This window comes from Gobio gobio, assembly GCF_949357685.1.
Source record: "Gobio gobio genome assembly, chromosome: 24".
In the NCBI taxonomy this organism is placed as follows: domain Eukaryota; kingdom Metazoa; phylum Chordata; class Actinopteri; order Cypriniformes; family Gobionidae; genus Gobio; species Gobio gobio.
The window spans coordinates 18,342,113-18,355,311 of NC_137120.1; the positions used below are offsets into that span (position 1 = coordinate 18,342,113).

Sequence of the window (13,199 nt, forward strand, 5' to 3'; positions counted from 1 at the left end):
CATTAAAAAAAGCACTGGATTGAAATGCCAAGATGATAATTCATAAAATGCACATATTCGCTTAATTGATGAATAATAATTGGTGGATAGTTTTTTTTTTATCTGATAAGAAGGCATGTGCATAAGCTATGATGGAAACACATTTACTGAATAAATCCCTTAATGCACAACAAAAAACTCTGGTGGCTTTGCCTCAACAGAGGATGTGATTGGATAACTGGACTAACTAGCGGACCAATGGCATCGCAGCATCTCAAATGTTGGCTTGGTCATTCTCTATTGCCTGAGTCAAAGTCTGTCATCAGAAATGACTTAGTTCCCTCCAGCAAGGGCGAGGCCAGAAATGTTCAGACAAGTGGGCCTTCATAAAACAGGGTGGGCAAATCGTCTAATCGCATGGACTATGAAAACTGCATGCCAGTTTATCAGAAGAAACGCAGCACAGTTTCAAGTTCAAGCAACAAATATGAAATAACCTACATGAATGAATTAATGTATATATGTCTCTATATTATGAACATTTTACCAAAATCAAGCTCAAATGGAGTTATGAGGTTTTTGACAAGGGAATTATTCAGAGAATGTCAGAGACACTTTATCTGTCATTAACAGCCACATCCGAGGCAGCAAGCACATTACGTTTTCATCAACTTACAGGTCATAATGTTTACTGTAGCTATGTGGGCACTCACATTTGGCCCAAATCTCATGTGATTAAAGAAGTGCTACACAAAGGCTGTTTAAGACAGTATTGGCTATGACTCGATGACAAATGCTACACTCTTCCCCGCTCCTCAAACACATATAACATTAGTTTATATATAGTGTTTCTTGAGTAAAGAAAACGCTGTACTTATTCAAAGAACCAGTTCTTTATTTACCCTAATATTGTAAACCAGTAGAGATCTCTCTCGTCTCCAAATAGCACGCCACTTCATTCCTGACAGAGGTGGGCGGAGTTGTGAGGTTTGATGGACAGTTAAAAGAGCCAAGTTTAGTAACAAGCTATTATTAATACTTTTCATTGGTTAAATATTTCAAAACCCACAGAGAGATGTGACCAATAGTAATGATTTATGAAGGGGAAAAAATTAAGAAAATCTAGAGATACAAAGTTTATGCAAGACAGCGACAATATGAATTCATGCTTAAAATCTTTTAACTGTAACTATACACTATAAATGTTTGTACTTACCTTTTCACAGTGTAATCATACACTGTTTGTTCGTTGGCCAGAGGAGAACTGGCCCCCCGACTGAGCCTGGTTTCTCCCAAGGTTTTTTTTCTCCATTCTGTCACCTGATGGAGTTTTGGTTCCTTGACATAGTCGCCTCTGTTGCCCTTGGCTTTTGGCTTGCTCAGTTGGTGACACTAAATATTCAACTACACTCACCTAAAGGATTATTAGGAACACCTGTTCAATTTCTCATTAATGCAATTATCTAATCAACCAATCACATGGCAGTTGCTTCAATGCATTTAAGGGTGTGGTCCTGGTCAAGACAATCTCCTGAACTCCAAACTGAATGTCAGAATGGGAAAGAAAGATGATTTAAGCAATTTTGAGCGTGGCATGGTTGTTGGTGCCAGACGGGCCGGTCTGAGTATTTCACAATCTGCTCAGTTACTGGGATTTTCACGCACAACCATTTCTAGGGTTTACAAAGAATGGTGTGAAAAGGAAAAAACACCCAGTATGCGGCAGTCCTGTGGGCGAAAATGCCTTGTTGATGCTAGAGGTCAGAGGAGAATGGGCCGACTGATTCAAGCTGATAGAAGAGCAACTTTGACTGAAATAACCACTCGTTACAACCGAGGTATGCAGCGAAGCATTTGTGAAGCCACAACACGCACAACCTTGAGGCGGATGGGCTACAACAGCAGAAGACCCCACCGGGTACCACTCATCCCCAATACAAATAGGAGAAAGAGGCTACAATTTGCACGAGCTCACCAAAATTGGACAGTTGAAGACTGGAAAAATGTTGCCTGATCTGATGAGTCTCGATTTCTGTTGAGACATTCAGATGGTAGAGTCAGAATTTGGCGTAAACAGAATGAGAACATGGATCCATCATGCCTTGTTACCACTGTGCAGGCTGGTGGTTGTGGTGTAATGGTGTGGGGGATGTTTTCTTGGCACACTTTAGGCCTCTTAGTGCCAATTGGGCATCGTTTAAATGCCACGGCCTACCTGAGCATTGTTTCTGACCATGTCCATCCCTTTATGACCACCATGTACCCATCCTCTGATGGCTACTTCCAGCAGGATAATGCACCATGTCACAAAGCTCGAATCATTTCAAATTGGTTTCTTGAACATGACAATGAGTTCACTGTACTAAAATGGCCCCCACAGTCACCAGATCTCAACCCAATAGAGCATCTTTGGGATGTGTTGGAACGGGAGCTTCGTGCCCTGGATGTGCATCCCACAAATCTCCATCAACTGCTAGATGCTATCCTATCAATATGGGCCAACATTTCTAAAGAATGCTTTCAGCACCTTGTTGAATCAATGCCACGTAGAATTAAGGCAGTTCTGAAGGCGAAAGGGGGTCAAACACAGTATTAGAATGGTGTTCCTAATAATCCTTTAGGTGAGTGTATATTACTGATCTGCCCACACTGACACACTATATGATTACTGAACTGAGCTGGATGACATCACTGTTTTCTCCAAAGCGGCTGTACAGCCGAATCAAATTCTGTTGCATTATTTTCCTGTTATCACTGTAAAGCTGCTTTGAAACAATCGGCATTGTATACAGCGCTATATAAATAAAGATGACGACTTAATTTTCTCAATATTTAGATTTTGACACCCTCAGATTCCAGATTTTCAAATAGTTGTATCTCGGCCAAATATTGTCCTATTCTAACAAACCATACATCAATGGAAAGCTCATTTATTCAGTCTCACATGATTGTGTTCACAATAATCAGGCATCCGCCTCTGAATGCAAGATAACCTGGCAGCGTTTGTTACTGCATTTCATCTGTCACTCTGATACGCAGGAAATGTATAATGTACGAAAAAAGAGTGGCTTCCCCGATTTTTATTACCGATATTTGGCGCTAATTTCCTAGAAAGTGGCGTTTTTGTTCTCTTAAACACAATGGGCCTCATTCATGAAACTTTCGTAAATATATGAGTAAATTAATTAATAATACAAATTAATATATGAGTCATTTGCGCGTAAAATAAACCTTTACGAAAACTCTCCTCCAGATTCACAAACGCTTCGTATACCACGGATTCGGTAGTTAAACGTGTGTATATTAATGAATGCCAAACATTCTAGGACTCATGTGCACGCTCATTTATAATTAGCATAATCCCCGCCCATGAGTTACAAATGCAAATGACGTGGCCAGGAATGCTGTGAAATTTTCTGGAAGCCTTCTTTCTCAGGTTTGGCTCCAGTATTTTACATAAATGCTAAAGAGACTATTTGGCCATATGCCTAGTAATACATATTCAATTATCGTGTGTCCATCAAAGCATTTTTAGCCAGCTAAAAAACGCCTAGTGCTCTTCTGAAAACGGTCAGCTTTAAAGCGCTTTGCAAGGGCAGCGTTTTTCCAGCTGAGATACTTTGGTTGCTATGATACAGAACATCAATGGCAGTAATGTGTTACTAGTATTTCATAATAAAGAATATTACTAAATATAAAAAATGCAGTATTAACTTCTCCATTATTATTGTTCAGTAGGTGTACAAGTGGGATTATTGGTCAGTGTAGTTTTTGTCCCGCCCCTCCTCCGCTGTGATTGGACAGCGTGGTAAAAAGTGACAGTGATGAGCGCTGCCTATTACCAAACGTTGAACAGTAAAAAAAAAAAAACATTTTTAAAGACGGGGCAAATAAACTAACCAATTAACATTTTGAAAATACGAACATTTTCGTGAATCCGAAAATTTACGTCAGAGCGGCTTTACAAACGATTTACACACAAATTCATTCTGCTCGTGTTTCATGAATGAGGCCCATTGGATGGAAATTTTGCGCATAAGTTAAATTCTGTATGGAAACCAAGCAATCTTTTCTCTCTGTCGTCCCCTTCAGTCTCACACCAGCACAACAGCGCAGCGGCTGCTGCCGCGCAGCAGGGTGGGTATGAGATCCCAGCCCGCCTCAGGACCCTACATAACCTGGTGATCCAGTACGCAGCTCAGGGCCGGTACGAGGTGGCGGTGCCTCTCTGCAAACAGGCTCTGGAGGACCTGGAGAAAACCTCTGGACACAACCATCCCGATGTAGCCACCATGCTCAACATCCTGGCTCTGGTCTACAGGTGTGTGTTTGCTCATGTTGAAGCAGATTTTGGTCATTATTTACTCACCCGCATGTCATTCGAAACCTGTATGTTCTTAGTTATACAAACACAAAAGGAGACGTTTTGAAAAATATGTAAATGGCCACTTTCAAGCATCATACAGGACACAAAAGCCTCATTAAAATGTCCAACACAGCTAGAGCAGATGTCAATATTTTCATTGAACAAATAATGACTTCAATTACTTGAAGCAATCAAGCAACAGGAGGAGACCGTAACTGTAAGTGTTTTGTATCTTGGAAATATTGTTTGTTTACTGTGTTCACGTGCTATAGTCATGTTGCATGAGTAAAGCTAGTTGCATCAGTCCATGAGTAAAAACATTGGACACACTGGAGAGATGCTTTACATTATTGAAGTTGAATTTCTAATTGAAAGCAACACTGTCACAATTTTTAATGCCTAATACTGTAAAACTGCTTGTTTTAAACCAATCTATTGTATAAAGTGCTATATAAATAAACGTGACGTAACTGGATTGTGAATTGCAGAGCTCATTCAAACATCCACATCGCTATGATCAGATGCCACTGTTATTTTTGTTGTATGTTTATTTTGTTGTTGAGGAAAGCGCGCAGCACATATTTGCACATTCATATTTGCACATTCATATTTGCAAATTCATATTCAAGTCCCAGTCCCCATTATTTGTAACAGCATGGACAAAGCAACCAGTAATTTTTTTTCAGAGTTTCTCCTTTGGTATTCTATTGAAGAAATAAAGTCATTTGTTGCGAGTGAATGAGGACAGTACTTTCTTTCTTTAACCAGCAAGACTCCCTTGGTCAACCAACTTTCATGTTGGTTAACCAGCTTCTTCAACTCAGCAGAGGATGTACTCAAACATTCTATACATTTCTAATTATTTCAGATTTTTTATTTTTGAAATGAATCATTATTTTTAGCCTCCTCTGTCAAAAACTGACAATTCTATTTGCCATTTTTGCTAATTTGGCATGGAAAACGAATACATAATATTGAATCAAAAGAAGATTGCCCACTGAAATAAGCCTTTTGAAATAAGACTTTATTGTATTTCTTTTCACTCTTTTCAGGGACCAGAATAAATACAAGGAAGCAGCCCATCTCCTCAATGACGCCCTGTCAATCAGAGAAAAGACCCTGGGCAATGACCACCCAGCTGTAAGTAACACAATTTTTTTTTTTTTCCAGTGTTGGGGAAAGTACTTTTAAAAGTAATGTGTTACAATATTTGGTTACTCCCTAAAAAAGTAACTTATTGCGTTGAAGAAGAAGATTAGGACACTGGAGAAGAAAGTTCAACACTCTTACTTCAGCAATAAAAACAAAAAAATTAAACACATATGTGGCTTTGTTTATTAGTACAGTTGAATTGGATCATCAAGGTTCAGGCAGCAAAAATATTAGTTAATAAAATGAGATTAAATAAAGTATATTTGTGAAATTTAACATATTTAATTATTGCAGGTTTGCGTCATTTTCTGAGTTTCACATTTTTTATTGATTGAGAAGAATTCTGAATCTGTTTTTAAATGCCTGCTCACATTTAGTCTAGATCTACAATAACCATCATGTTCGAACACACACACACACACACACACACACACACACACACTACGCCTCTGCACTTACTCACGATTTATTTTAACATGGAGAGCTGTCAGTCAATAAATGGGAAAACAAAGTAACTTTGTGTTTATTTTGTTGTAAAATTTAAAGTAATGCGTTACTTTACAAGTTACTTAAAAAAGTAATCTGATTACGTAACTTGTGTTACCTGTAATGCATTACGTATTTTTGGCAGCTGGGTAAAAAATGTCTGTATTTCGTAACTAATCCAGGTGGCGGCCACCCTCAACAACCTGGCGGTCTTGTATGGAAAGAGAGGAAAATACAAGGAAGCAGAACCGCTGTGCAAGAGAGCTTTGGAGATCAGAGAGAAGGTACTATCACAAATGCTTGGCCTGTTTGTTGGGGTACAAAAGCCCCTTTTGTCTCCTGATTAATATGATATTTAAATAAACATGTCTTTTCTGACTTGTTAGTCAGTATTGTAAAGGCCCCAATGAGTAAACGCAGCATTTGATCAGAGCGATGTGGAAGTTTGCACCAACTCTGCAGTTCGGTCATGTACTTTATTCAGCACTTTACAGACAATATTCAATATATTGCTTAAAAGTAGCAGTTTTACAGTATTAAATATGAAAAAACAGTGTTGGGTACAACTATAACAACTAGTACAACAGTTTCCACTATAAAGCAGCTCTCTATTGTGTTCATGTTTTTACTCGCGTCTGATGAACCAGGGGACAGAACTTGAACCCGAGAAGATTTCCATGTCAAATAAGGCAGAGCCTCAAAGCCACACCCACTTACAGCAGCATACTCAGAGCCACACCCACCTATTACATCATCGCCACAGACAAGGTTACATGTAACCCCTGTTCAAGGGAAGGGGGGAACAGAGACGTTATGTCAGACTGACGTCATGGGGTATCCCCTGGGAGCCCAATCACCTCCAAGTGGTAACGGTGGACACTGGCCAGTGAGATTTGTATGCCGAGTCACACCTACCTGGACAAACAGGTATAAATAGGACCAGCATTACTCACTTAATTCATGTTTTGCTGAGGAGCCGAGACAGGGATACTGGCAATTCAGCGGTGGGTTACATGTGTAACCTAGACGCTCCCATTCAGTAAGTCACGTTCACCGTTACGTCATAGGGTCCCTATGAAAAGCGGCATGGTTACTGAACTGTGTTATGAGTGTTGGAAATGCAGATGCTGGCAAACTGCTGCATGCCCTTTTGGCATCTGCTTTCACAATGTCGTAACCTACCCAGCGCCCTAAGTAAACCCGAAGGGGTAGTCCTCCATACCAAACCGGATGGGAGAGACATGACTTAAGGCTGATTTATACTTCTGTGTCGGACCTGCGGTGTAGCCTCTACGCTGTGGGCTACACATCGATTTTAATTTATACTTCTGCGTCCTTGTCCGCGAATTCCCAAAATGCGGACGGGCTCTATTGTGTTCTTCGCCAAGAGGATTGCAATCTCGCAGGACAGGGGCGTCCTTGCCTGTCACTGAGGTAAACAAGATGCAACTGAACTTAGGGGAATGCCTGAAGAACTGAATCGCATAGTCTGAATGAGCCAACCCAGGCTCTGTACGAGTGGCAACAAAGGAACAACAGGCATACCTGCGGAGGGGCAGCGAGTAGTGCTGGGACCCAACCCTGCAAGCAGAGCGTCCCGGAGTAGCGGCGTTGCCTGTGGATCACTTACCTGGCTCTGTGGGTCCCATGAGGAAATGGGTAGGGAGGCGTGAGGAGGCAGTGCATCCTCAGACGCTGAACGCCCGTGCTTGCTCTTTTAGGGAACTGCTCTTAGCCGAAACGGATGCAGACACCAGTGGAATGCACCTGAGAGATCCCACAACGAGTTGCAAGCAATTAAAGCAATTAAAATAGCTGTTTGCTCTCTCTAGAAATGTTCTTTCTTGCAGAAATGCTCTTTCTTTTGAAGGAAGATTGGATTTGAGCAATCGTTGTGCAACCGCTCGGCTCTGAAGCAAAATATGAATGAAGTGAGTAATGCTGGTCCTATTTATACCCATATGTCTGGGTAGGTGTGACTCGACATGCAAATCTCACTGGACAATAGGGTTGGGTACCGAACTCTGTACTTTTAAGGGGACCGACCGAATTACGTCGGTACTACCGAGTACCGATTCACATTAAATCAATCGGTACAAAATTTCGGTACCTGAGAACGCATCTGGTGATATAGACTACCGTCTCTGAATATTAAACCGCAAAAAGACAATTTAAATACAAATCATGCGTGTCTCTGTGCGAATGAATGCGTAGAAGCGCGGTTTACCCCACACACACAAACACACTCTCACTCTCGCGCTCACTATGACGGTCGCATGTTTCCATCTCTGTCGACTCATATGAGGACATGAACGCACAAACATTTTACCGTGTCATTTGAGAAAAACTACCGTCATATTATAAACAAAGAAACTCAAAGGAACGGCAACCCGTCAAAATAAAAGTCTGGTTTATCTTGACAAATACATCACTGTTGTACAGTAGAATTTAGATATGTCTCAATTAATAATACTAACACAAATGTAATAATAGACCCTTTTCACATTTCCGGGTTTCTCAGAGCGGAATTCGTCATAGTTGGGTTAAATATTATAGCTGTGAATGAGAGAATACATTAAATATTTTTTTGTGTGCCCATTTGCTTACATGGCAAAAGAAAAATGCCACAGTAGTGATTAAATAACTTTCAAAAAGAGGGAAAAAATAGAGTGAGATTGATAACGGCAGTGAAAAGAGAGAAATATGTTAATTTTTACCATCACTCCCATTGAGACAGAGCGTATTTAGGCCACGCCCACGCCGGGGGGGAAAACAATCCAACGCTCTCCATTGACTTTGCATTGCGTGAGGCTGCATCCTTGTCATTTCAGACTTATAACAAAAAACAGAACAATGTCTAAAAGCTGATATGTGACAAAGTGTACAGCAAACAAGCTAAAAAACACAGAAATAAGTTTTTATAAGCTGTCGACCCAAAAGTTTAAGGAGTTTAAGGAGACAAAAGTGGATAAAGGCAGTAAAACGTGACGCTTCAGCAGGAAGAATGGATACATTTTGGGATCCTGACACTCAGTATGTCTCAGTATGCCTATGTGTGCAGTAAACATGTTGTCACTGTTAAGTCAAATATCCAAATGTCAGTTTTATATTTGATATTTCCTGTCGCTGATTACGTGTACTTCTCAGTGTAATATAACGTGTCGCGCTCTGTCTCAATGGCCTGTATCCACTTTTTTGTCCTTAAACGCTCGTTTTTTGGGTCAATAGCTTATAAAAACTTCTGGCTTTTTGGTTGTGGGTTTTGTTTAGCTTGTTTGCTGTACACTTTGTCACATATCCGCTTTTAGACATTGTTCTGTTTTTTGTTATAAGTCCGAAATGACAAGGATGCAGCTTCACGCAATGCAAAGTCAATGGAGAGTGTTCGATTGTTTTCCCCCCGGTGGGCGTGGTCTTCAGATTATGACGCATGATGCTCTGTCTCTATTGACGCTATTACTAAACACCCTCACAGCAGCGGTAACTTGTTTATTGTAATTTGATGCAAAAGTAATAAAATACAAAGTATTAGTGTTATAAATGTACATACATATTTTTAAAAATGAAAATACAAAAAACGTTGCAGGATTTACGATATTGATGACCGTTAAAACGCGTCATCACAGTCTGTGAAAAAGGTCTATAATAATCAAAACTTTATTTTTTAAGTAATAAATTAAAAAAATTCAGTTTTAATGTTTTAATTATAAAACTCCGTTGTGCAGAACTTTTTTTGACAAAAAAAGTTTAATTATATTAAAAGATAAATTCAATTAATGTCTTGTGTCTTCATTTGATTACCAGAAAATGCACAGCACATAATTTGTGGGAAATCTTTTCATAGAAATGAAATTAAAAAGAAAAAAATAATATGGTTGTTTTTATTAATTAAATTTAAGTACCTAGCTTACTATCTAGTAAATATTACAGTATACAAACATCACAGACAATGGCAGACAGAGACCAGGGCAGCTCTGGCATAATGTCAATAACACTTCTGTAACTGACTTACAGGTTATTTATAGTTATTGATGTAAATCCCTAAAGTACCGAAAAAAGGTACTGTTGGGTACCGGTACCGAATTCCGGGTACCGGTACACCGGTTTAAATGTGAACGGTACCCAACCCTACTGGACAATGTCCATTAGTTCATTTTGTGAACCACTTGGAGGTGAGTGGGCTCCCAGACAGGACCCTATGACATCAGTCCGACTGAATTGGAACAGTGGTAGTTCAGAGATGTCTACGTTTTCTGGAAAGTCAAGCTGCTTCGAACTCCCAAAACAAACTCCAACTTCTTTTTCATTTTTGACATCAGAAAAGTTCGTTCTTTGATTTCACTTTGAAGTTTTTTAGGGCTTTTTATTATTTCACTCTCTTTCATTGCTCAGGTGTTGGGACAGGACCACCCGGACGTGGCCAAGCAGCTGAATAATCTGGCCCTGCTCTGTCAGAATCAGGGGAAGTACGAGGAGGTGGAGTATTATTACTGCAGGGCTCTGGCTATCTACGAGAAAAGACTCGGACCTGATGACCCAAATGTCGCCAAGACCAAAAACAACCTGGTGAATATAATCAGCACTTACCTTGATAATAAAACAGCCTCATTTATTGTTTGAGATCTGTTTGCAGTGTAAAACACTACTTTTAAGTCCAGTCCAAACTACACACACTACACTGTATTTATTATATACCGACACACTACCGTTTAAAAGTTTGAGTTCTGTAAGATTCTTCAAGCATCATACATTTTAATTGTGTTTCATTTCGTTTGCAGGCTTCATGCTATCTGAAACAGGGCAAGTACAAGGAAGCTGAGATTCTGTACAAAGAGATCCTGACGCGCGCCCATGAGAAAGAGTTCGGCTCTGTAGATGGTACGATCATTGCTTGATCATGGCACTTCTTTATTCATAGCTGACAGACTGCATGCTTTCTTACAAAAGTCTGGCGGCATTATAAACTGAACTATTGTCATTGCTGAAGGATAGAAATTGATGACCTCAGCATATCGTGACCCTTCTGCGCACCTGACCTGTGGTTTACTTCCATTCACAGAAATCCAGCAACAAGCACAACCAATAAAACATTTTTTTATTAGCATGGACATATAGGATTAATTCACACTTCTTACAAGAGACACAGGGTTTGGAGAGTAAATGTTATGAGTATTTGTCCTGCCATATATGTATGTTTTTCTGTGAAGATGAATTGTCTTTCGAATATAAACGCTATATTAGTGAGCCGCTTGCCTATGCCAAGCAACATACTCTCTGTGAACGTCTCAAAAATAAATGTGAAAGCAGAAGTGCGAAGAACTTTAGTGTACGAACATCTCAACAGATGGTTTGTATCTGTGATTTCCCTCTCGTTTGCTTCTTGGAAGTTTTCGATCTCTCTGTGTAAACTGTCATTTGTTCTGTCACTCTTTTCTTTTCAAAATCTCATCATTTATTGTCATTTTTTATGTTTTTTTATGTAAAAGATCTTTTCAGAACAGGCCAATTTGTCTATTGTTTGATTTGAATCATTTTCATGTTGATTTTGCACTCCAATAAATCCACTTGATTATTTTTTCTTGATTTCTTGATGTTCATGCTAAATTTATTTTGTGAACTTGACATTTTTAGTGCATGTTCATGAACTTTTAAGAAGATTAGTGTACTTTAGCTATTACACTTATTGTAATATCCCCATCTGAACGAGTAATAAACTTAACGGTGAAACTCCTACATTTGTAAGGATTGAACGAGTGGTATCTAGAGATCAGAATATTGTAGCACAGTGATACCCTGCAAGCTTTGCAAAATCTATGAGAACGATTTACAGTAGTAACTGGATTATTTGGCAGGAACTGTTTGTGATTTTGCCCTGGTATTGTGTAATGACCGACTCCAGTAGCAGAACATGTTTCTCTGTGTCTACAGCGGAAAATAAACCCATCTGGATGCACGCTGAGGAAAGAGAAGAGAGCAAAGTAGGTTTGTGCCGCGTGTGTGTGTGAGTGAATGAGTGAGAGAGTGTGTGTAAGTGTGTGTGTGTGTACGAGAGTGTGTGTGAGAGTGTGTGTGTGTGTGTGTGTGTGTGTGTGTGTATGTGTGTGTGCTCATATGCTCATACTCATGTGTGCGGCTGATATAGTGGGTATACTAAGTCACTACACATAAAATATTCATCTTCTGTTGCAGCCTGAACTGAAAACACAATTTTAGTTTTACACTAACTTTACACACAATAACACGCACACACACAGACAAAAAAAATTCCACAGATTTAGATCAGAATCTGACAAGGCCAGGGGTTTTCAGAGTCTATTGGAATGTTCAGAGAAAAACAATGTTTAAAAAAAAGATTATGATTAACATAAATAAATGGAATAAAATAAATAAATAATACAAATATATATATTAAATAAACATAAGCATAAAAATGTTATAAGTAAATAAAAAAAATATTTATTTATATGTATGTGAATAAATGAGTATTTAAATGAATTACAAAATAAATAATTAGATTAAAATAAACAAATAAATAATTAAGTACAGCACAATAGTGAGTAGAAAAAATGAAATATTTTACAAACAATATTTTACACAATTATAATATTTATTTTGCACAGTATACAGTGGGTCTTTATACATAAAAATAATTATTTTTTCGGATGAGGGTCGCTCGCATGAGAAAAGATTGTGGCATCTAAAAGATTGAGAACCCCTGGAATAGGCCACTAGAGAATGTAAAGGATTCCCTGTGCCTTTCCAAAACTTTCTCTTTTTTGAAAGTACTGTAAATATTTTGACATAAATGTTTTCTATACCCACTGTATGTGTATTTACAGCAAACATAGTTTCCCTAACTGCAAACCTGACTAGATGATTGACAGCTGAGAAGATTTTGAAACTTCACTCTGTGTTGTGTGTGTGTTCCTCCTCTTCTTTCTTACAGGGAAAGCTGGCAGATGGGAATCATTGTGGAGAATATGGCGGCTGGTACAAAGCCTGCAAGGTGAACAGGTGAGAAAAATCAGCCGCACTTACCCAGAGTTACTTACTACACAGCGAAAACAGTTCCCTTTCGAGGGAACTCGCACTGCATCGAGACGACACTTTGGGGATGCTCCCTTAGCATCAGCGAATCTGAAACCAGAATGCCAACTAGGCCAATCCGATTGGCGTGCGTGATGACGTAACCGTGACGGCATACCCGGAAGTATAA

The 13,199-nt window shown here is 39.2% G+C and overlaps 1 protein-coding gene across 5 annotated transcripts in view; it reads left to right on the forward strand.

Moving 5' to 3' along the window:
• klc4 (kinesin light chain 4) overlaps positions 1-13,199 on the forward strand; it is a 55,758-nt gene that overhangs the window by 14,782 nt on the left and 27,777 nt on the right. For 3 of the 5 annotated variants that reach the window (XR_013815856.1, XM_079807905.1, XM_079807904.1), the window contains exons 5-11: positions 4,072-4,300; positions 5,398-5,485; positions 6,166-6,267; positions 10,376-10,549; positions 10,762-10,861; positions 11,912-11,961; positions 12,930-12,997. Coding sequence is in view for 4 of the 5 variants with exons in the window: in XM_079807905.1 (XP_079664031.1) it covers positions 4,072-4,300; positions 5,398-5,485; positions 6,166-6,267; positions 10,376-10,549; positions 10,762-10,861; positions 11,912-11,961; positions 12,930-12,997 (811 nt within the window). In the remaining variant the exon portion in view is untranslated. Of the gene's footprint in view, positions 1-4,071; positions 4,301-5,397; positions 5,486-6,165; positions 6,268-10,375; positions 10,550-10,761; positions 10,862-10,970; positions 11,567-11,911; positions 11,962-12,929; positions 12,998-13,199 lie in introns of those variants that run through there. The other 2 variants (XM_079807906.1, XM_079807907.1) reach the window with 2 other exon arrangements.